The following is a 23,118-nucleotide window of genomic DNA, read 5'->3' as shown; positions in this document are numbered from 1 at the left end:
AATTTACCACAAAGGAAGTAGAACACATTACTCCATTTGAGCACTAACCACTGAAGGTGTTGTCTGGTGTGGGTGTGCACATGCGCGCACGCACTTCTGCGCGTGCATGCATGTACGTTAACAGTATTCTCTTAATGTATGAATAAACTTCATCAGGACTTTATTTAATACAAATAAATATTACTTTTCAAAAAAGGACAATAATACTGTATATAATGTATACACACAACATTTCTGTAGAAGATATTATTCCAACATAGCAGGAAACAAAACAAAACAAAAAAAAATCAAAAGTATTGGACTCTTGGCGGTGAGTGTGTGTGTGTCTGTAACTTTGTGACTACTGACTGTGTGCTGTTTCTTAGGTTTAAATCACGCAAGTACATTCTTTGTCTAAAACGCAACTGTAGTTTCTCCCACAGGTTTTCTTTTCTTTTCTAATTTCCTGCAGAAAATAAGACCCATAAAATGACTATAACTATTCAATGTTTCTGGGGTTTGTTTGTTTTTTTTTAAATATCCTGCAGCAAAAAATGTCCTGTAAAAAAATTACGATGAGGCTATGTCCCAATGGCATTTTCCAACAACGACAGTGCACAAATGCTTCAACCCAGACTGGACCAGTAAGAATTATTTTTTAAGAAGCAACAGAGAGGAAGAGTGAGAGAACTTGGATAATTTCTTGTATACCCCTTATACTGCATGAAAATAAATTTTTAATAAATTGTTGCAAAAAAAATCTGTTTTATTAATAAAATAGCGAAAACATAATTTGGTGATTTATTTTTCTGACTTTTAATATACAGCTTTATGCTCTGTTCTGTTTTAATATACATAATATACTACACAGGAAACTTTGTATTTTTCCAAATTGGATTTGTGCCAGACGTTACCGAACGTATATCAGTTTCTACTTGTTTATCTTCCTATAGCTGAACTTCTAGAGTGATAAATTCAATATATAACAACTGAGCACAGGAACAAACACAAGAAATATAAACCAACTACTGTATTGGAAATCTTTATGAAATACTGGGCATTTTTTGTGTGTACATATCTATAGGCATTCCTTGAAGATAGTCAAAAATATAAAACATTACCTTTTATGTTTTCAGATAATTCAGTTTTAGGGTTTTCAGATAATTCAGTTTTAGGGTTTTCAGATAATTCAGTTTTAGGGTTTTCAGATAATTCAGTTTTAGGGTTTTCAGATAATTCAGTTTTAGGGATATGAAACAATTATTCTCTGGTTTATTTATGTATTTTGCATAAGAAGATTTATACTTGTCTTCATCCTTGTTAAAATTATGAAGTACATTGTGATGACTAATATGCAAGAAGAGATCCATTGGTGTCCCTGTATTTTTATCCCTGTTAAAATGACGTACCACATGGACAACACAGGTATTATAGATATTCAAGGATTTGCTTGCAAGAGTTCTCAGGAGTCCAGTTTAGTTAATTATAGCTAGATTAGGGGGAAATTCTCATTGCTCCAACATTGCTACTAAAAGACAGCACAATCAACCTATTGTTGAGGGACTAAATTCTCATCCAATCTCAAAGTTCCTGAGACAATAGAAAACAACATTGGAAGATAATGAAATCACTGGGAGAAGGCAAAAAGCACTATAACTCTCTGGGATTAATCCTAATCTCAGATTTATTGTGTATTCTAATCACTAAATAAGTTTCTTTTATAGCGAAGGAACAGAATCTTCTCCCTAGAATGAAGAAAAGACTTGATATTTTCATCTCCCATATACTATATGGAGTTATACATATTCTCGTGTGTGTGTGCATGAACCTATGTGTATACTCACTGCTCAACCTTGTTGTATGTGAACTTTAAAATCCTGGATTAAACTTTGCACTGGTTATCAGTTGGAAAAAAAAATGGAACAAATATGAACATCAGGTAGTCTTCATTTAGCAACTACAACAATGACCAGCAACTCAAGTCATTAAGTGAAACTGAACTGCAACTGTGATTATGGGTTTCTGCTTGCCTTTGCTTTAAAGATCTGCACAATAAATTCAAGGCTTGGTCATAAAGTTATTTTTTTTTCCACCACCATCATAATCGCAAATAGTGTCTAAATTACGTGACCCGTCAAATGCGCGCACGTCAAAAGCGCGCCGACAAAACCGCAGCGAGAAAACAGCGAGGTGGAAAGCGCGCCCACAAAAGTGCGATTAGGGTTAAGGTAAGGGTTAGGGTTATTACCTTGTTTTCACGTTGTTTGTTGATGGCGCACTTTCATTGGCGCGCTTCTGTGTGCGTGATTTCGACCTCGCTGTTTTCTCGCAGCGGTTTTGTCGGCGCACTTTTGACGTACGCGCATTTGTCGGTGAACCCTAAATTAAACAGTTGCTGAAAGAGGGCTACCTGTATGCAAGATTCAACTTTTATCATGTTTAGCTACAATATCTGCAACTAACTATTACTCTCTCCTATCCCTTTATAGGAATCTTGGTTCATTCCTTTCATGGTGAATTGCTTCAATCCAAGAATACTTTGACAGATTTCTAACTTGAATTGCTTGTTCCATATTCTATATCTTTGACTTGGCCATTCTAAAACAATTATCTTGTTCATCATTCTCTTAGGGACTTGCTTATATCTGTAAAATTATTTCTTGTTGCATGACTCAGTTGTGCCCCAGTTTCTGCTGTAGATGAAAAATCAACTCCTTGCCTAGACCAATAATGGCAAGTGAGGCAGATCCTGATCAGTGGTGGGATTCAAATAATTTAACAACCGGTTCTCTGTCCTACTGACCAGGAGGGTAGGTGGGGCTTAGTGGTCATGTGACCTTGTGGGCGTGGCCAACTCAACATTACTCACGTTGATGGGCGCTTCACCTTAGCTGTTACAATGTAATAAGGGTTAACCAGAGAGGCAGTTTCTATAAGCAGGGCAATAAAGATTAAGCTAGAAACAACATCAGAATGTTTCCTTCCTGCCTTCCTTACAGGATTAGCCCTGCAAAGTGGGGAAAAACAAAATAAGATTTCTTCCAACAACCGGTTCTCCGAACCTCTTAGAAAGTTAAGAACCGGTTCTCCCGAATAGGTGCGAACCGGCTGAATCCCACCACTGATCCTGATTCAACAAAGCACCATCAAAACCATGAGACGAGCTGTACTTGACAGATGACATGAAGGTCTTACTGTGAAAAGCAGTGTTTTGTTTCCACCGATCTCATGAAACATCACATGGCCACACCAAACTTAACTAGATCCATTCTACTGCTGTTGTTACATGACCATGATTGGCCAATTTCTCCATTGACTCTGTTGTAAGCTGACGATGAAGTGTTTAAATGGTGATCATATGACTTGGACACAGCAATAGTTATAAACACCTGTAGATTGCAAAATGCCCAAATTTTAATCCTGTGGCCATAGGGATGCTGCAAATAGTCTTAAGCGTGAGGATTGCTCGCAATGTTACTTTTTCAATCCAAATGGAACTTTGGATGATTCTAAACAGGGCAGGCTTTAAGCCAGCACTACATGTATTGCCCCAGATCTTCATTTCAAATCAGAAATGGCTTTGTAATCTTTTTCTGCTAAGCAACAATGTCAAAAATTTAAGGAGGGACATAACATACCTGTAGACTTAGTTTGATGATGAAGGGAGATAAAAATCTGTGAGATTTATGCAAGGCAGGGCTAGCCCAAATTAGTTTATTAAGAAAATGCATATGGTCACTGTTCTGACCCCCCCTCGTCCCACACCAAAGCACGCTGAGCCAAGGATACTTCAAGGAATTTATTAACAGACAGACAGGTCCTTGGCAGCAATCCAGCACAGACAAGCTTTGACAGCAATCCAGCCTGCCAAGCTCACAATACTGTTCTTCAACTTTAGTGAATGCGTTGACTCCTGCAAAAGGAGCGTGTGCACAAGCATTCCTTTTATAGTCTTGAGAGGAGCCTATTGACCACCAGCTGAGTACAATTATCTCCTGTAACTGCGTAACTGCTCCTTACACCTATTAGCTCTTCGATGCCGAGCATCCAGGAACAACTCCCTTGGCTCCTCCCCACTGCTCCAATTCATGACATCTGGATCACACTCCCTTGTCTCCACCCCACTGGTCCAAGGCTCAGGCGCCTCCTGGTGGCCAACCAGCCTCTCTGCGCCCTGCTCGGAGTCGGAACCCTGTCCAGGGTCCTCCACATCCTCCAGAGCCGACTCATAGGGCCCCTCGCTGTTGGAGTCTGGTGGCAGCTCCAACAGCTCCTGCTGGGCCACAACAGGTCACTGAACTCATAGTGATTCCAGGTAGCTTACAGAAATAAAACCCCAAATAAAAAACCCAATAAACCCTCTATTCCTCAGGGACAAGACAAGCCACTTGATGTATTCTGTATCACTTTTGCATCCCCAGGCCCAATGACAAAACTATACTCAGGGCCTTTCAAAGGGATATCAAGGGGAGGGCCAGTCTTTATCTCTGTGGGAATGTTTCCCAGGAAAGGAATCACCACTGAGAAATCCCTTCTTGGTCCCATTAGATTGATGATGGCAAACCTATGACAGGTGACAATGTGCTTAGCAGTGCTTAGGGTGCAGTACTGCAGGCCACTTCAGCTGACTGTTATCTGCAGTTCAGCGGTTCAAATCTCACTGGCTCAAGGTTGACTCAGCCTTCCATCCTTCTGAGGTGGGTGAAATGAGGACCCAGACTGTGGGGGCGATATGCTGACTCTGTAAACCGCTTAGAGAGGGCTGAAAGCCCTATGAAGCGGTATATAAGTCTAACTGCTATTGCTATGTCATTTTTGGTGACAAGCCAGGCCTCTGGACAAGGCAGCCTTACTCTTGTGCAGCCTGCAAGGCATCCAAAACTCACACAAGCATTCTTGGTTGATTTTCAAAGGCTCCACAGGCCTCATGAGAGCAGGGTCTCACACAAGACTTCCACGAGAGTCTGGAGTGGAAATCCAGAGATACCTCTTGTCTGGATTTCATAAGCCATCAGAGTCAAGGTGTTTTCTGAAATTTTGACCTCCAAACTCCAAAAGGCTTGCCATCACAGCAGTGGTGGGATTCAAATAATTTAACAACCGGTTCTCTGCCTTCCTAATGACCAGTTGGGTAGGCGTGGCTCAATGGTCATGTGACTGGGTGGGCCACCTCAATGTCACTCACATCAATGGGCGCTTCGCCTTAGCTGTTACAATGTGATAAGGATTAACTGGAGAGGCAGTTTCTGTAAGCAGGTCAATAAAGATTAGGCTAGAAACAACACCAGAATGTTTCCTTCCTGCCTTCCTTACAGGATTAGCCCTGTAAAGTGGGGAAAAAAACACAAAATGAGATTTCTTCCAACAACCGGTTCTCCGAACTGCTTAGAAAGTTAACAACCAGTTCTCCCGGATAGGTGCGAACTGGCTGAATCCCACCACTGCATCACAGCATTACCGGTAGTTAGAGTTACTTCATGGGGATAGTGATAATATATCCTACCTCCCGTCTCTGGTGGGTTGGGTAGGTGTAACTGAAAAGGCAGTCCTTCGAATAATGTGGATCCAAACCGCATAGGGTTTAAAGGTAGTAACCATTACCTCAAATTGGACCTGAAAGCTGATTGGAAATAAATGTTGCTCCCACGAGAGTGATGATACATGTGCAAATCTACACTTTTTAGTAAAACACTCAAACAACGGGTCCTGCTTGTCACTTCAGTTGACTTGATTGGACAGAGGGACAATTACTTTTTCAGATATTGAATGCTTTTATATATATATATAAAAGAAATAGCAAGCTTTGGCATTACTTGTTCAGTCACATTCCCTTTCTAGATCAGTAAGGTTCACATGAAGCTCTAACAACATTCACTGCTACGTATTCAACATTTCAAACTTCCAGTATAAGATGAAAGGAAGGACTATTTAAAGAACACTCATATAGGATTTCAGACGTTAGCTGTGACATCAGTGAAGCCTCTAAAAATGCTTCCTTTTCAAAGCTTTTCGCAATCGTTGCTTCAATATCCAATCCATCTCCATTTCATAAATAGATTTTTACTGCTTCCTCGAACGTGGCTTTTTTGAAATATGTTTGTTCTATGGCTACTTCACATAAGAAACTCTAATCTCACTAAGCGATGAACTTGATATAAACACTATTCATATTTAGATCATCACTTTGAACAAGAAACACAGATGAGGACTGCCCCCTTAAGTCGACAATGACTAGCAGAGGAAAATCTCTTTATCTTTACCTTTTGAACAAGAGAAATTAAGAGATCTTGGGAGAGGAATGGTGCTGGAATCTGAAAGACATGTTTTTTGTTTGGTTAATGCAATATTAAGTCATTATTGGGAAAGGTTTAATCTGAGCTCTAGTATCTAGTTGGGAATTGAGTCAATTTCTGGGGGGGAAATAAAATCAAACTATACACAAATGGGCTCTTAAATTAAAGCTAGAGTACAAAATACTTCTGTACCAGTGCATGTTTACAACAGAATTGATTCTTGGAAAGGGCAACTGATCATTTTCCCCAGTACTGACATAAAGAGTATGTATTATCCAATCTCCTTCAGCATTTTATGGATTTAATAGTTATCACTCGCTAGTCCTAGACTGGAAAGAGTCGTTTGCTTAATCACTTATTATAATTGGTAACTAGAAAGATTGAATAAATAGGAATGCTGATCCTAAATACGATCTGAGCAAGTCAATAATTTGTAACAGGTATTGAACAAAAATCAAAGGCCTTGAAACATACTAATTAATTAATTGTCTGACATACGGGCTATGATATTCCACCCTGGCTTCTATTCCTTTTTCAAACACAGACTCATAAAAATGGAGTCTGTGGTTTTATAATCAGTTTAATAAAGGACCTGGCAGAGAATGACACCTTAATAAATTCTGGCCAGGTGCAACCTATTTGATTGACTGTGAACCTCCAAGGCATGAAGAGATTTAACTAGAGACCCTGAAGTTTGAACAGAAAAATAAAATAAAATATATATTCTCTCAGGGAGTAGTTTATTCCTCTGGTTTGATATGACAACATTCTTAAAACATACCTTTGCTTGCAATAGAAATAAGACTGAAACAGCTATGCCAAAAGTACTTGAAGCTGATCAAATTTTCACCTCTACACAGAAAAAAACCCAGCATGGAGCCAAATATGTTTGCTGCGGTCTAAATAAAGATAATTTAGACTGAATTCCTACTGCAGTACTTATTCTACACTGTACATTGACATCAAATTAGGTATCCTTTCTACGATTAACAAATTTAACAATTTCAACATGGTTTTCCAAATAAACACAGACACATAAACACTCTCTTTAAGAAGGACGAAGTGTCCCAGCACAATAGAAAGGCAACTAAAACTTCAAACTTCAACTCGTCCAGAACGCAGCCGCGCGAGCGATTGTGGGTGCACCTCGGTACACCCACATTACACCTATCCTCCGCGAGCTGCACTGGCTACCGATCAGTCTCCGGATACGCTTCAAAGTGCTAGTCGTAACTTATAAAGCCCTTCATGGTATTGGACCTGGGTACTTGAGAGACCGCCTGCTGCCAATTACCTCCCAAAGACCCATTAGATCACACAGGGTCGGCCTCCTCCGGGTTCCGTCTACCAGCCAATGCCATCTGGCTATTACCCGGGGGAGGGCCTTCTCTGTGGCAGCTCCGGCCCTCTGGAACGAACTCCCCGCAGAGATTCGGACCCTCACCTCTCTCCAGGCCTTCCGAAAAGCCGTCAAAACCTGGCTTTGCCGGCAGGCCTGTGGTTGATGAGTTCCCCTCCCCGCTCGACCTGTGTGGTTGTATGATTGTTGGCTATTTTAACTATGTGTATTGTGTTCTATGTTCCCCTTTCCCCCCTTTGAGTTGTTCGCCGCCCTGAGTCCCTCCCGGAGAAGGGCGGCATACAAATAAACTAAATCTGAATCTGAATCTAAATCCTCTGACTCCAAAATCATGCCGTCAAGTGTCGGCAAGTCAGACATTAGTAGCTGATTTCTTCCATGATTGAGACTAAACTCATGTACATGGGATCCTAAGGAAGTCTAGCATCAGACACCACCCATAACTACTGATGATGATGATGACGACTGCAGGCAAGTTTTTAAAAGTAAAAATGACTCAAGCATTTAAAAAGTGAACACCGCTGGCTTCTACCATAGCAAGAGAAATGTCAGAACATCTGGATCCTTTCCTCCAGACCCCTGGGATTTTTATCTGAATCAAATGGCTGCTTTTTTAAAAAAAGAAAATACGAAGAGGGAAAATGTTTTCTCTTTATATTCTTAATCTTTTTCTTCTACTTTCTGGTTTGCACCGTTTTTAGTTTGCATCGGCTTTTTTTCATTGTATTAGTTTGATAAAAATTTCTATTTAAAAAAAAAACCCATCATACATTCATCTTCAGTAAAATATAATTGTCTCCAGAGGGATTTGAAAAGTGTTCGGAGACTACAACTAGTCCAGAATGCAGCCGCGCGAGCGATACTGGGGGTACCAAGATACACCCACGTTACACCTATCCTCCGCGAGCTGCACTGGCTTTCTATTGGTCTCCGAACGCGATTCAAGGTGCTGGTCATTACCTTTAAAGCCCTACATGGCTTAGGACCTCGATACCTGCGAGACCATCTACTGCCGCATACCTCCCAACGGCCGATAAGTTCGCACAGGGTGGGCCTTCTTCAGGTGCCGTCAGCCAGGCAATGTCGGCTGGCGGCTCCCCAGAAGAGGGCCTTCTCTGTAGCCGCTCCGACCCTATGGAACGAACTACCCCCTGAGATCCGGACCCTACCCACTCTCATGGCCTTCCGAAAGGCTATTAAAACCTGGCTATTCCAGCAGGCCTGGAGGCTGACCTCATGACTGAGGTCCAGCCCCAACCAGAGTGGGTGCATGATGTGGTTTTAATCTATTTTCTCTGTTCTTTTTTTAATTCTTTATATTTTTTTAAGATTTTTTTCTTTCTGTAAGCCGCGCAGAGTCCTCCGGGATTGGGTGGCCTATAAATCTATTAACTACAAATACAATATACAAATATTTGGTTGTTTAAAGTGAGCCAGGTTTGGGCCACAATACTTTGGGATAGGCCTCTTATGTTTTGGACCTACATAAGCAGAGCTGCTAGAATCAAAGACTGACGATTTCCCTTCTGGAACAACCAGAATATCCCCCACCCATCTTACATCTTTCTGGCAGTGTGGGAATTTGCTCAGAGGCTTCCCAGAACCTCCCATACCGTCTCAAATAAGCTTCCATTCAATATACTCTTTGTGTTAATCAATGGCTATTACATTTATTTAACAGATCTCTATCATTTTATCCAATGTATACCCTGGAGATTTCCCCCTTCAGTACCCTAGTCCCACTAAGGCCCTTTGATGAAGGAAGACATATATTCTGATTTACGGCAAGGCCTAATTCCTGCTCTCCCCGCCTCTTCCACAGAGAGTTGCAAATTTCCTCATGTTGCCCTCTTCAGCTGGTCCTTTAGAGCAGCCATAGATGGCTTTCAGTTTCAAGTTCCTGCTGTACCAATTCCAGTCATGTCTATCCTCTGGTCTCTTCATTCCAGGCCAGTGGTGGGATTCAGCCAGTTCGCACCTATTCGGGAGAACCGGTTGGTAACTTTCTAAGCAGCTCAGAGAATTGGTTGTTGGAAGAAATCTTATTTTCTTTTTTCCCACTTTACAGGGCTAATCCTGTAAGGAAGGCAGGAAGGAAACATTCTGGTGTTGTTTCTAGTCTAATCTTTATTGCCCTGCTTTCAGAAACTGCCTCTCCGGTTAACCCTTATTACATTGTAACAGCTAAAGCAAAGTGCCCATTGACGTGAGTGATGTTGAGTTGGCCACACCCACCCAGTCACATGATCACCAAGCCCCACCTACCCTGCTGGTCATTAGGGCAGAGAACCGGTTGTTAAATTATTTGTATCCTACCATTGTTCCAGGCCCATCAGTTTTACCTGGCTCTCTCATTTCTTCCTTTTGTTTATTCCATCATTTATTCTTCTTTGTGGACAAAATGTCTTTCAGGGCATTTACGGTATCAGAAATGTATGCCGCCAATTATACCGCTTGCACATTCTTGCACATTTGTATCATTTCTGATTTCTTTGGAGGAATCAAGTGTTTATTCTCCCACTTCTTCTCCCTTCCATTTCAACCCAAGGAAACCAACGTTGCAATCTGCTAGCATCCGCTCCCCAATTCTCCCTAACCGCCATCCCCAAATTTCCCTAGTCTGCACGCTGCAAAAACAAGGATCTTTATTCCAACCACCCATCAATCGTTCTGGAAGATACAAAAATGGACTTCAACATGGAGTCCCTGCACTCTATTGTGAAAACAACCATCCTGCACGTTTAAGTAATAGCAATAGCAGTTAGACTTATATACCGCTCCATAGGGCTTTCAGCCCTCTCTAAGCGGTTTACAGAGTCAGCATATCGCCCCCACAGTCTGGGTCCTCATTTCACCCACCTCGGAAGGATGGAAGGCTGAGTCAACCTTGAGCCGGTGAGATTAGAACCGCTGAACTGCAGATAACAGTCAGCTGAAGTGGCCTGCAGTACTGCACCCTAACCACTGCGCCACCTCGGCTCTTTTAGTAGAAATGCACATTGTGTTTTTACAAACGAGAGGGAAGCCAGAGACATAATTCTCTTTCTCCCAGTTTGACCTCCGTTCTAGGTGTATATGGATTACAGGCTACTGCAGGCTACTGCTAGATCAGCAGGTCAGCGGTTCAAATCTCACCGGCTCAGGGTTGACTCAGCCTTCCATCCTTCCGAGGTGGGTAAAATGAGGACCCAGATTGTTGGGGGCAATATGCTGACTCTCTGTAAACCGCTTAGAGAGGCCTGAAAGGCCTATGAAGCGGTATATAAGTCTACTGCTATTGCTATTGCTATTGCTATTGCTATTGCTACAGAGGGACCTCCTACGACAAATAGCCACTGCTAAGCACGCAATAAAAACTTGCTTGTACAGAACCAATATGCTGATATATCACTTCTCAAACTGCTTCAGTATGTAAGTTCAGTTTATACTTGTGTCACGATTGCGTTGCCCAAAGAGCTGGAAGTCCAATTTTTGCTTCTTTTTAAGAAAATCAGTTCAGGAAATGGCTGGTAGGCAAGTAGAGAATGTCTGACTCAAAGTCATCCTTTAAAGGCTGTGCCGGTTGATGTTGAAGATCTTCACACAGTGATCTGCCCCGCAGCTCACCAGCTGCAGCCACTCGCTGCTCTCGGCTGTGTCCTGCCCCGCTCGGCCCACACGCTTTCTCCACTGCAGTCGTTTGACAGCAAGGGTATGGCTTTGGCTGCAACAAAGACAGAAGCTATTAGTAGAAGGAAACTCAGCTCATCTCTCACAATCACCAAATGTCAAACTCAGCTGGACTTTGTCAATTCCAAACCTCAGCATTTATCTAATTAGTGTGTTCCTTTGACGCACTGCCAGAATGGAAAAAAGCTAAACCTGTCACTGCCTGTAGGTATTAAAGATGCCAGAGCTATTATCAGCGCAAGTGACATTTCTTCACTTCATCCCATTAATAATTCAAGCAGCAATCTACTTATTTTCACTGCAATTTCAGGTCAAGCATCAATATTAAGAAAGATACTGCTACCCAGGAAGCTAAGAATCATACGGGAAATTTAAAAAAAAAAAGGAAAAGGGAGTCAGACTTTAAGCAGCTTGAAGTAAGTGCCTGATTTAGATGCAATGCTAAATTATGGCCAGGAATTCCCTTGCAGGCGTGCGTGCTCTTTATGGCTGGATTCAAAGGTTATCTTCCCCAGTCCCCCATGGCTTTCATTGATCAAATTTGCCATTAGGTCTATAGATTTTTATGGCTGTAAAAGCCTGGAGACTTTATCTTGCTTTTAAACCACTGCTTTTAAATGTGTTTTAAAAACATAGTTCCAAATTGTGTCCTGAAGGAAAGCTGGCCCCATGCTTCACATCCAAATGCCACTACAAATAATGATAAAAAATCAGGAGGGACTCTGCCAGTGGTGGGATTCAGCCAGTTCGCACCTATTCGGGAGAACCGGTTGGTAACTTTCTAAGCAGTTCGGAGAAATGGTTGTTGGAAGAAATCTCCTTTTGTTTTTTCCCACTTTACAGGGCTAATCCTGTAAGGAAGGCAGGAAGGAAACATTCTGGTGTTGTTTCTAGCCTAATCTTTATTGACCTGCTTACAGAAATTGCCCCTCCGGTTAACCCTTATTACAATTGTAACAACTAAGGCGAAGCGCCCATCGACCTGAGTGACATCGACTTGGCCACGGCCACATGATCACATGACCACCGAGCCCCGCCTACCCAGCTGGTTATTAGGGCAGAGAACTGGTTGGTAAATTATTTGAATCCCACCACTGGACTCTACACACAACTTTCTAGGAATTCTTCCAATGGCTCACAGTTCAGGAGACAAAATTTGAACAAATAAAATTAACAGTAACTAGAAACCTGTATGAAAAACATAACCAATAATTTTATTCACAAATTCCTTGCCCATACGAACTCTCTCAAAGAAAAACAACTAAAAAATAAGTATTACATTTTGTTCAGTCTCTTCAAGGGTAGCTAAATGTATCCCCGAAATTAGGTGGCTAGAATTTAAAAAAAACCTGTAACTTTGCACTATTATAGAATAGCAATAGCAATAGCAGTAGACTTATATACCGCTTCATAGGCCTTTCAGGCCTCTCTAAGCGGTTTACAGAGAGTCAGCATATTGCCCCCAACAATCTGGGTCCTCATTTTACCCACCTCGGAAGGATGGAAGGCTGAGTCAACCCTGAGCCGGTGAGATTTGAACCGCTGACCTGCTGATCTAGCAGTAGCCTGCAGTGCTGCATTTAACCACTGCGCCACCTTGGCTCTTGAATGCAGTGCTGATTCAGTAAATGAGACTTGGTATTTATGGAGAGAATTTACATTGTGACAGCAGAACTATATAAAACCGAGCTATTACAGTATGGAGTGTTTATTATTGTATTTTTATAATAATAATTATTGGGATTTTTATTATTTTATATCGCTGTTCATCTTGAAGATGCCCAAATGGACTCACTGTGATATGGTATGTACGTGAAACTAGGCAAACAACTTGAAGGAGGAACAAGGGGGAACAGTTGTTCTGGTACACCAAGTAAGCCATTTGGCCTACTTAAATGAATGAAAATGTTAATGGCATACTGAGAAATTCAAACATTTAAAGTCCCATTAGGCTTTTACAGCCCTGCTATACAGCTCCAGTTACAGCCCAGAGCTCAAAAGGCACATAACTTAAAATCAGCGTAAGAGCCGAACCAAATCTAATTCTATTTTTAATTTAAAGTTTCAAGAATCTGAACAGAAATCCTGATTATTCAAAGAAAGGTAAGGCTTTCAAAAAAAAACCTGATTAAAAGAATTGTGAATATATAAAGCCAAGTTGTAACAGAATTTCTTGTATTTGGCGCAGACTTATGAAGTTAACTCAGAGAATGGGTCACAGTTCAAGAAGCCTCCAGATTCAATTAAGACCTCATCTCTGCCATCTTCTGTTCGGCAATATAAAAATTAGTTTTTTTGCTCTTCTTCTTCCCGCTCTGCCCATCATCTGTAATACAAGAATCATGGATACGGTTGTGACCCCCCTCGTCCCACACCAAAGTACACCGAGCCAAAGATACTTTACGGAATTTATGAACAGATAGACAAGCCTTGGCAGCAATCCAGCCTGCCAAGTTAGTTCTCCAACATTAGTGAATGTGTTGACTCCTGCAAAAGGGGTGTGTTTATAGTCTTGAGAGGAGCCTAATTACCACCAGCTGAGTGCAATTACCTCCTGTAACTGCGTAACTGTTTCTTACGCCTATTAGCTCTCCGGTGCCAGGTGCCCAGGAACAACTCCCTTGGCTCCTCCCAATTGCTCCAATGCATGACTTCAGGATCACACTCCCTTGTCTCCTCCCCACTGGTCCAAGGCTCAGGCACCTCCTGGTGGCCAACCAGCCTCTCTGCGCCCTGTTCGGAGTCCTTACCCTTCCTCAAAGCCTTCTTGTAGAGCCCTAATTTCTCAGAGAGGCTTTAGGAGAGCAAGGAAGGGCTGCAGTGGGTGGAGAATTCATCTTATGCAGACACACAATATTTCAATACAAAATAACAATTCAGTTGATACTCTGTTTATCAATTGCATGGCACTAAGAGCATTCTGAATATTTGTTATATATTTGTATCTTTTTGAACATGCACTAACTTTCTCATTGAAAAATAAGCAAGCCCTTTGAATATTCCGGCCCAAATCCCATCACTCGGTTCACCGACAAATGCGCGCCAACAAAATCGTGTCGACAAAACCGCGTTGACAAAAGCGTACCCACTAAAACGCGTCGGCAAATGCGCGCCGACAAAAGTGCGCCATCAGCAAACAACAGTGGGACGTGAAAACAATGTTAGCAACCCTAACCTAACCCTAATCCTAACCCTAATCCTTACCCTAACCCTAACCCTAACCCTAACCTAAAAACCCTAATCGCGCTTTTGTGGGCGCAGTTTTGTTGGCGTGCTTTTGACGTCACGGTTTTGTCACCACGGTTTTGTCGGCACGCATTTGTTGGGTGCGCATTTGTCAGGTCACGCCATCACTCGTAGTTAACACGGACAGTGCCAAGCGATTATGGTAACTGAAATACAATTTCCAGAAGATTTCAGGGTGATTACCTGTCCTAATTTATTCTACCTCCTGTGAAACCGATAAAAGTCTGTTTATACTACTTATAAACGTAAGACAAATGTAGTAGCTCACCTGTAATCCGTCTCAACGCACTTGCACCAATCGGAAAGTAGCAACTTTTTATTGCCTGGCTTCCATTTGTACAAATGAATCTTCCCACTTTCTGTCCCGATGGCAATTATGAAGCTACAGGAAAGAAATAGGTGTGTCAGGTTTTTTTTTTTGCTTCTGTCATATATAGCATGCTTAAATTTTGAAAGATCTCCGATGTTTTAATCACCACTTCTTCTCAAGGGTTCCACCACAAAATCGCGGAGGACAAAATCGCGCTCGACGAAAGCGCGCATTTGACGTCATCACAGCGCGACGAAAACATCGCGCTGTGATCGAAAAATGTAAAAATAAAGCGAAAACCTTCCCATAACCCCCCCAAACCTAACCCTAACCCTAACCCTAAACCTAACCCTTAACCTAACCCTAAATCTAACCCTAAACCTAACCGTTAACGTAACGAAAAACCTAACGCTAACCCTTAACCTAACGCTAAACCTAACGCTCTAAACCTGACCCTAACCATTAACCTAACCCTAACCCTAACCCTAACCCTTAACCTAACCCTTACCTTTATGTGAATCGGCTTGCTTTAATTTTAATTTTATTTCAATTTTTAATTTTTTGCGTCGCGCTGTGATGACATCACATGCGCGCTTTCGTCGAGCGCGATTTTGTCCTCCGTGCTTTTGACGGGTCACGCTTCTCAAGGAAGCATGAGACATAACAGAAATTACCCAAGAAACTTCTTGCTCCTTCGCATTAGTCAACTTTGCTCCAGGAAACCCCTATGATTTTGGCTTCCACTTCCACAGACAACTGTTATAGTCAGCCAAAGAAGAAAACCATTGATCAAAGGCAAAACCTGTTTTCTACTGAAACATTTGTGTCTCCTGAAATGCTCACCTCAAATGATCTTTCATTATCTGTGCAGGGGAACAGCTTTTAAGCAAAATTCTGGCTGCAGTCAACCACAATGTCTATTCTTCTCTATGAATATCTATCCAATTTTAGGCATGCTGGGGAAAAGAGATTAAGTCGGAGCTCTTTGTGTCAGGGAGAGCAAGGAACTTGATGGGGGTCAAGGAAGGCTTCCGGTGGCACATTAGTATCCCCAAAGGAAGCAGGTTATTTGTTCTTGATGAATTTTCAAATCCTACAGAGATTCAAACTGGACTTGTACAAATAGACAGTATATGGCTTCTGTCAGCCTCTGTTTTGATGCTTGCTTTTCGGCTGCCATTGAAACGGGGAGGGAGGGCACGGCATTTGGGTGAGGGAAATATTCTGTACAGGAGGACTGTTAATTGGGAGTTGTTCTCACTATCTACCGCGCATGTGGCAAGGAGGGGAGTTTCCCGCCAAGGCCAACTGTCCGGCATACCAACCCGATGATGATTTTTGAAGATGTCTCCCACCTGACAGCTGTGGAGATATAGGATTGGACTATGGACTGGGTTTACCAAGGGGAAAGGAATGGGAATTAGATATTGATATCTAATGCTTTCGCGCGCTTTTGCTCAGATCCAGCTTTGCTTAGCTTCTATTTACTTATAATCAGTAAAAGTACTCTTAATTCTGCAAAAAGGAGTTGAGTGGTTTCTTTCTTGGTTATTAAGTGAAGCAGCATCGGGCAGCTTCCTTGCCATGTTTTGCAAAGGAGGGATGGTCTATCACAGCAGCCCCCAATCTTTCGGGCACCAGGGACTGGTTCCGTGGAGAGAGGTTTTTCTGCGGATCAGAAGGGATGGTTTTGTGGGCTGCCTGCATCCCATGAATGGGGCTTTGTTTGTTGGAGTGCCCCAGTTTCTGGCAGTGTCCGCGGATTGGTATCAGTCCACAGACCAGGGGTTGGGACCCCCGGGTCTATTGATTCAAAGTATGTACATCGTAATGCAAATACTGCAGGTATATCTGATTAAACACAGATAAAGTTCACTGAGGTATCAATTTTTATATGACTATATAATTAGGTAAAGCATTCCCTGCGAATCTGCAAATTAAAAAAAAAAAGCTAGGAAAAAAAGATAGGATTAGGGTTATAAGAAGGATGATCACTGTTTCCTTGGTATAACTCAGACCGTGACCTGACAAATGCGCGCATGACAAAAGCGCGGCAACAAAACCGCAGTGAGAAAACCGCGACATCATAAACGCACCCACAACGCGCCGACAAAACCGAGCCCACAAAAGCGCGATTTAAGTTAAGGTAAGGGTTAGGTTCAGGGTTAGGGTTAGGGTTAGGGTTAGGTTCAGGGTTAGGTTCAGGGTTAGGTTTAGGGTTAGGTTTAGAGCGTGCTTTTGTCGGCGCGCTGTTGTCAGCGCGCTTCTGCGCTCATTTGTCGGCGTGATTTAGAACTTGCGGTTTTCTCGCCGCGGTTTCGTCGGCGCGCTTTTGTCGAGTGCGCATTTGTCGGTGTACCAACTCAGAAAACAAAATGTGTTATGTATCATGATCATGTTGAGTCTTCAGTCATTTCCAGTGTATTGCTTGCCAAATATGACATCATCTTTGATCATGCATCATCCTTAATAAATATTGAGGAAGACACAGTTTGGCTGCACCTATGAGCCCCCGCCCAAAAATGGTGTTTTGTTAAAGCATGGGTATCAAATCCGTGGTGTCAGGCTGCCGTCATGTCACATATTGTGATGTTTTTCCCTTCGGTGGAGCAGGAGTGGGCGTGACCTGCGTATGACGTATTCAGAATGTGGGCCACCAGTTGGATACCCCTGTGTTAAACCTTAACCTAGGAAAATGGCAGATGATGAATAAGTGCCAAGGTGGCGCAGTGGTTAGGGTGCAGTACTGCAGGCCACTTCAGCTGACTGTTATCTGCAGTTCAGCGGTTCTAATCCTACCGGCTCAAGGTTGACTCAGCCTTCCATCCTTCCGAGGTGGGTGAAATGAGGACCCAGACTGTGGGGGCGATATGCTGACTCTGTAAACCGCTTAGAGAGGGCTGAAAGCCCTATGAAGCGGTATATAAGTCTAACTGCTATTGCTATTGCTATATAGTTAATCAAATTATTCATCAGTCACCCCAAGACAGGTATGGGCAATCTTTTTATGTCAAAGTCTATATTATCTCAGGGATAAGGGGAGGATGGGGGGGGGAGGGAACAACACCACTCATTTTTTTCCAGACATTTTTCCTTTTTATTTTCCTGTCTCTTTTTGCTATCCTCTATTGTCATTTCTCAGCCGTTAGTTGTCAAGACACAAAGCTGTGACAGAAGTTTGGATTTGTCTCCAAAGATTTTAACATAAGATCAAAGGCCTCATGAAATTAAATTAAGAGAAACATGACTGTCATTCAGCCAATATTCTAAAGAAAAGTCTGCATCTATTTATGGATTATTTTTAGCGATAGGGAAAAAAATCCTCAAACCTTATAGAAGTACATACATAAATACTTGCACAAAGTTATCATCATAATGATATATACGTCGTATTACATCTAAGTAGCATTAAACTTCCCCCCTCTCAACTTATGCTAGCCCCTCCCTCTTCCTATAAGGCTTATGGTTACAAGAGATTATATGCCATTTAACTGTTATGAACTCAAAAAAAAAGCACTAATAAAACTCATAGTGCATAGTGCACATTGGTGAAGATTTCTAGCTTTATTTTAGGAAGCTGACCAATATGGAATATTCTGACTTAATGTGTAAGGAAATCTCAAGAATACAAAATATACACACCTCCCATCAGAAGCTAGTGTATAACTAGCACCAATTGCAGTGACCGAATCACCAACATCCAGAACTGTTGAACAAGGCTGGATCAGGGCCAAATCCTGATCTCTATTCTCCTCTGCTGAACATTTACCCCAGATGACGGCCTGATTGAAGTACAAAAACCAGTCACATTAAAAATGGGATGTTACAAAGCACATGCATACTTACATACCAGTGGTGGGTTTCAAAAATTGTTGGAACCTACTCTGTGGGTGTGGCCTCCTTTGTGGGAGTGGCTTGCCACCCATGTGACCGGGTAGGAGTGGCTTGCCGCCCATGTGACCGGATATGAAATTATGAATTAGTACTTAGGTCGGTCCAAGTAGCCATTCAGAAACTCTGGCATTGAAGCATGCAAGTCTTAAAGCTGTCAAGTCACAAGATCCTTGCCAGTGGTGGGTTTCAAAAAATTTTGGAAGCTCTTCTGTAGGTGTGGTCTGCTTTCCGGGTCCACTGGTGGAACCTCTTCTAACTGGTTCGGTAGATTTGACGAACCGGTTCTACCGAATAGGTGCGAACTGGTAGGAACCCACCTCTGATACGTACACACTCAAACACCAGCACTACCATCATAAAGCAAATTGAGAGGAATTAAGTGTTCTCCTAAAAAGAGTGGTTTCCATGAGCCCACTAATGATGAATCCTCAAGGTACATGAAGTACATGTTCAGTGCTGTTACTCAACCAGGTCTTTAGATTAAATTGGGTGATTCCATATAAAAAGCAACAATGATCACAGTTATAATACACTAAAAATTCACACATAAGTACATCATCGGGTTATACAAAAACATCACACATGACTCATTGGTATAATTCAATATCGAGAGCAAATGTTGAACAAATGTCTTTCTATTTAGCTATGCAATGCTGAACTTCATAAATCCACTTGCACACCTCAAGCACAACTTCTCTTCCTACACTTGGAATTTTTTTTCACTACCTTTCTGCTAAACATCTGACATATTGCACTTTTCTCAAAAGACTAGCAGGAAAGCAAATGCTCCACACCACCTCTATTTTTGGGGGGGGGGGGCAGAGGAAAAGAAGAAAGGGGAATCAATAGTAACTACTATTAACAGTCTTTTAGCAAACTAAGTCAGAATTTGTCAATACATCTACATCTGAATCACCACTTGGAAAGAAAAATATGCTGCATTAATAGTTTTGGTTAACAGTTCACCGACAAAAGGGCGAACGACAAAAACGCGCCCGACTAAACCACGGTGACAAAACCGCGAGTTCTAAAGCGCGCTGACGAATGAGCGCTGAAGCGCGGCTACAACAGCGCTGCGACAGAAGTGCGCTGTAAACCTAAACCTAACCCTAAACACTACTGCAATGTGCTCTACATGGGGCAGCCTTTGAAGAGTATTCGGAGACTACAACTCGTCCAGAATGCAGCCGCGCGAGCGATTGTGGGTGCACCCCGGTACACCCACGTTACACCTATCCTCTGCGAGCTGCACTGACTACCGATCAGTCTCCGGATATGCTTCAAAGTGCTAGTCGTAACTTATAAAGCCCTTCATGGTATTGGACCTGGGTACTTGAGAGACCACCTGCTGCCAATTACCTCCCATAGACCCGTTAGATCGCACAAGGTTGGCCTCCTCCGGGTTCCGTCTACCAGCCAATGCCATCTGGCTACCACCCGGGGGAGGGCCTTCTCTGTAGCAGAGAATGAACTCCCCACGGAGATTCGGACCTTCACCTCTCTCCAGGCCTTCCGGAAAGCCGTCAAAACCTGGCTGTGCCGGCAGGCCTGGGGTTGATGAGTTCCCCTCCCCTCTCGACTTGTATGGCTGTATGACTCTTGTGTATTTTAATTACGTGTATTGTGCTTGTATCCCCTTTTCCCCTTTTGAGTTGTTCGCCGCCCTGAGTCCCTCTCGGAGAAGGACAGCATACAAATAAACTAAATCTTAATCTTAATCTAGCCCTAACCCTAAACCTAACCCTAAACCTAACCCTAAACCTAACCCTTATCTTAACTTAAATCGTGCTTCTGTCAGCTCGCTGTTGTCGCCGCATTGATGACGTCGCGGTTTTAGCGCCGCGGTTTTGTTGGTGCGCTTTTGTCGTGCGCGCATTTGTCCAGTCACGTTGATTAACATTGTCCAGTGGTATCAAGAAAGTAGCTGGTCCGAAAGTAGTGGGTTACCAGAAATTATTACTGTTTGTTTCACTAACCCTTCTAAGTTCCACCCCACTGCTAACCTTGACTGGTCTCATAGAGACTAACTTGATTTTGTATTTAATAATGGCAGCAAGACTGCTGGTGGCGCAATACTGGAAGAAGGAAGATTTGCCTACTATTCAAGAATGGACATTAAAAGTAACAAATTTAGCAGAGATGGCTAAAATATCAGCATATCTCAAGGACCACTCAAATGAGAAATATAAACTGGAGCGGTGAAGATGGATTGACTATATTCAAAATAAATACGAGACTAAGAAATTCCAGATAGTTTATGACTGAAGAAGCAAGGAATGATATAATCTGTTTAGAGTTAGCCTAACAAAAGAGGAGTTAAAGCTCAAATGAAAGATGATACTAACGTTTTTTAAAGTTTATTTTAGAACATCTTTGTTAAAGATTTATACCCTGTATTGGTTCTGGGAAGTCGGGGCGGGGGAAGATGGGGGTGGGTGGGTCCAGGTGGAGAGGGTGGGGGAGGGGAGGTAAATATTTGTAAAAGCCTTTATTTTCAAAAATTTTCAATTAAAAAAAAAGAAACTAAAGAGCATAGCTTTTCATGGGCAAGAATATCAGATAAGGAGGGCTTACACCCAGTGTGGTCTGGGCCTTTTTCTGACTGGGAACAAATTCAGTGGAGCACTAGCTTACTATTTGTCAGCATAAACCCTAAAATAGGTGTAGCCATTAATTAAAAATCAAAGAAAAGTCAATCACATCTAAGAAGACATCTCAGCCAATCCTAAACCTTAGGTCTTTCTAAAAAACTGTTGTTACAGCTTAACACCAGAGGTGGGTTCCTACCAGTTCGCACCTATTCGGTAGAACCGGTTCGTCAAATCTACCGAACCGGTTAGAAGAGGTTCCACCAGTGGACCCAGAAAGCAGGCCACACCTACAGAAGAGGTTCCAAAAATGTTTGAAACCCACCACTGGTCCTTGGATATGATTATTCTACACTATCATGCTCATATTTATAAAACTCAGTGCCTCTGTGAAAGGTAAGGATGACTATTGCGTTTGTGGTGCAATCAGAACATTGCCTGTGTTGAAGTTGTTTTAACGCAAACCAAAGATGCCTTTTAAAAAACAAGTTGACATCATATTCTTATGCACGCCAGTGCTGTGTGTGAGGTAATTTAAGGTGGTTCTGACAAGTGTCGTCGGCATCTTCCTATCCGGTCACATGGGCTGCAAGCCACTCCCATCCGGTCACATGGGCTGCAAGCCACTCCCATCCCAAGCCACTCCCATCCGGTCACATGGGCAGCAAGCCACTCCCACAAAGGAGGCCACACCCACAGAGTAGGTTCAAACAATTTTTGAAACCCACCACCGCTTAACACAATTACCTGTGGATATTTGTTCAAATAGTAAAAAGGAATGAAAGATAGCCAAAGGACATAGTCACAGAAAGCAAGCAGTGTCTGACCACAGTTACTTCATTTACAATATATTTAAAATTAGGGTGTGCTCTTCAAAACGATACTATAATTTCGAACATGTTCAAAAACAACAGTTGTATCTATAAGCTTTTAAACTATTTACAGCCCGAGCGCTGATTTACATATTATCCATTTTTTTTCCTTATAAAAAATGATTTGATTTCCTGGGGAACTCGGGTTAGGAGAAAATAAAATGCATTCCGAGCTGTTCACTCTCAACTCTTCTTACACGATGGGAATTTCAAAACAAAACTAGAGGAAAAAGCCACCCCCAAAGGCAGCCTTTGAAATGCATTACCTTTTTGTCCCTGCTTCCAGTAATAAAATAATTGCTATCTGGAGTCCAATCACAAGTCCAAATGATACGACTATGCACGGCAATGTTCTTTCCCGTGGCTGCAAAGAGGCTGAAAGCTGGTTCTGTAATGACACATCAACATAGAATAAGCTTTCTTGTCACAGCAAGCGGGCAGCTTTCCAAAAAAAATCACATCGCCTCAAAAATAATGAGAGGTTATCAGAAATCTAAACTTGGAGTGCCCTCCCATCTTCCCCTTCGGATGGATGGCACCTCCTTTTTCAATGATCCAGAGGTTTCCAGGTGTTGATGCAGATTATGTACCCTAAGAAAGCAAAGCTTGCCAGCAGCAGAAAAATATTTACGGCCATCTGGACACTGCTGATATATTTAGTTCAGGTTGTTCTCCAGTGGTGGGTTTCAAAAAATTTTGGGAACCTCTTCTGTAGGTGTGGCCTGCTTTCCGGGTCCACTGGTGGAACCTCTTCTAACCGGTTCGGTGGATTTGACGAACTGGTTCTACCGAATAGGTGCGAACCGGTAGGAACCCACCTCTGTTTTTCTCATATCTCCTCTAAAGAATTCTAGTGAGAAGATAAGGATAAACTGTGAGACATGCCAGACAAAACTTAAAAACCAAG

The 23,118-nt window shown here is 42.3% G+C and overlaps 1 protein-coding gene across 1 annotated transcript in view; it reads right to left on the bottom strand.

Annotated features, from left to right (window-relative positions):
• Positions 1 to 10,943: 10,943 nt before the first annotated feature.
• The window catches only part of ELP2 (elongator acetyltransferase complex subunit 2), a 64,685-nt gene continuing 52,510 nt past the window's right edge, over positions 10,944 to 23,118 (bottom strand). The window contains exons 19-22 of the mRNA XM_087721948.1: positions 22,478 to 22,599; positions 18,500 to 18,639; positions 14,816 to 14,929; positions 10,944 to 11,335 (exon numbers count right to left, since the gene is read on the bottom strand). Of these exons, the coding sequence (XP_087578074.1) occupies positions 11,179 to 11,335; positions 14,816 to 14,929; positions 18,500 to 18,639; positions 22,478 to 22,599 (533 nt within the window). The 3' untranslated portion in view covers positions 10,944 to 11,178. The remainder of the gene's footprint in view (positions 11,336 to 14,815; positions 14,930 to 18,499; positions 18,640 to 22,477; positions 22,600 to 23,118) is intronic.

Source organism: Thamnophis sirtalis, unplaced genomic scaffold (assembly GCF_051295495.1).
Source record: "Thamnophis sirtalis isolate CommonGarterSnake01/CBP01778 unplaced genomic scaffold, rThaSir2_p1.2 scaffold_8, whole genome shotgun sequence".
Taxonomy (NCBI): Eukaryota; Metazoa; Chordata; class Lepidosauria; order Squamata; family Natricidae; genus Thamnophis; species Thamnophis sirtalis.
Note: the sequence above shows the minus strand (reverse complement) of the source record. Positions and strands in the feature narration are given on the sequence as shown.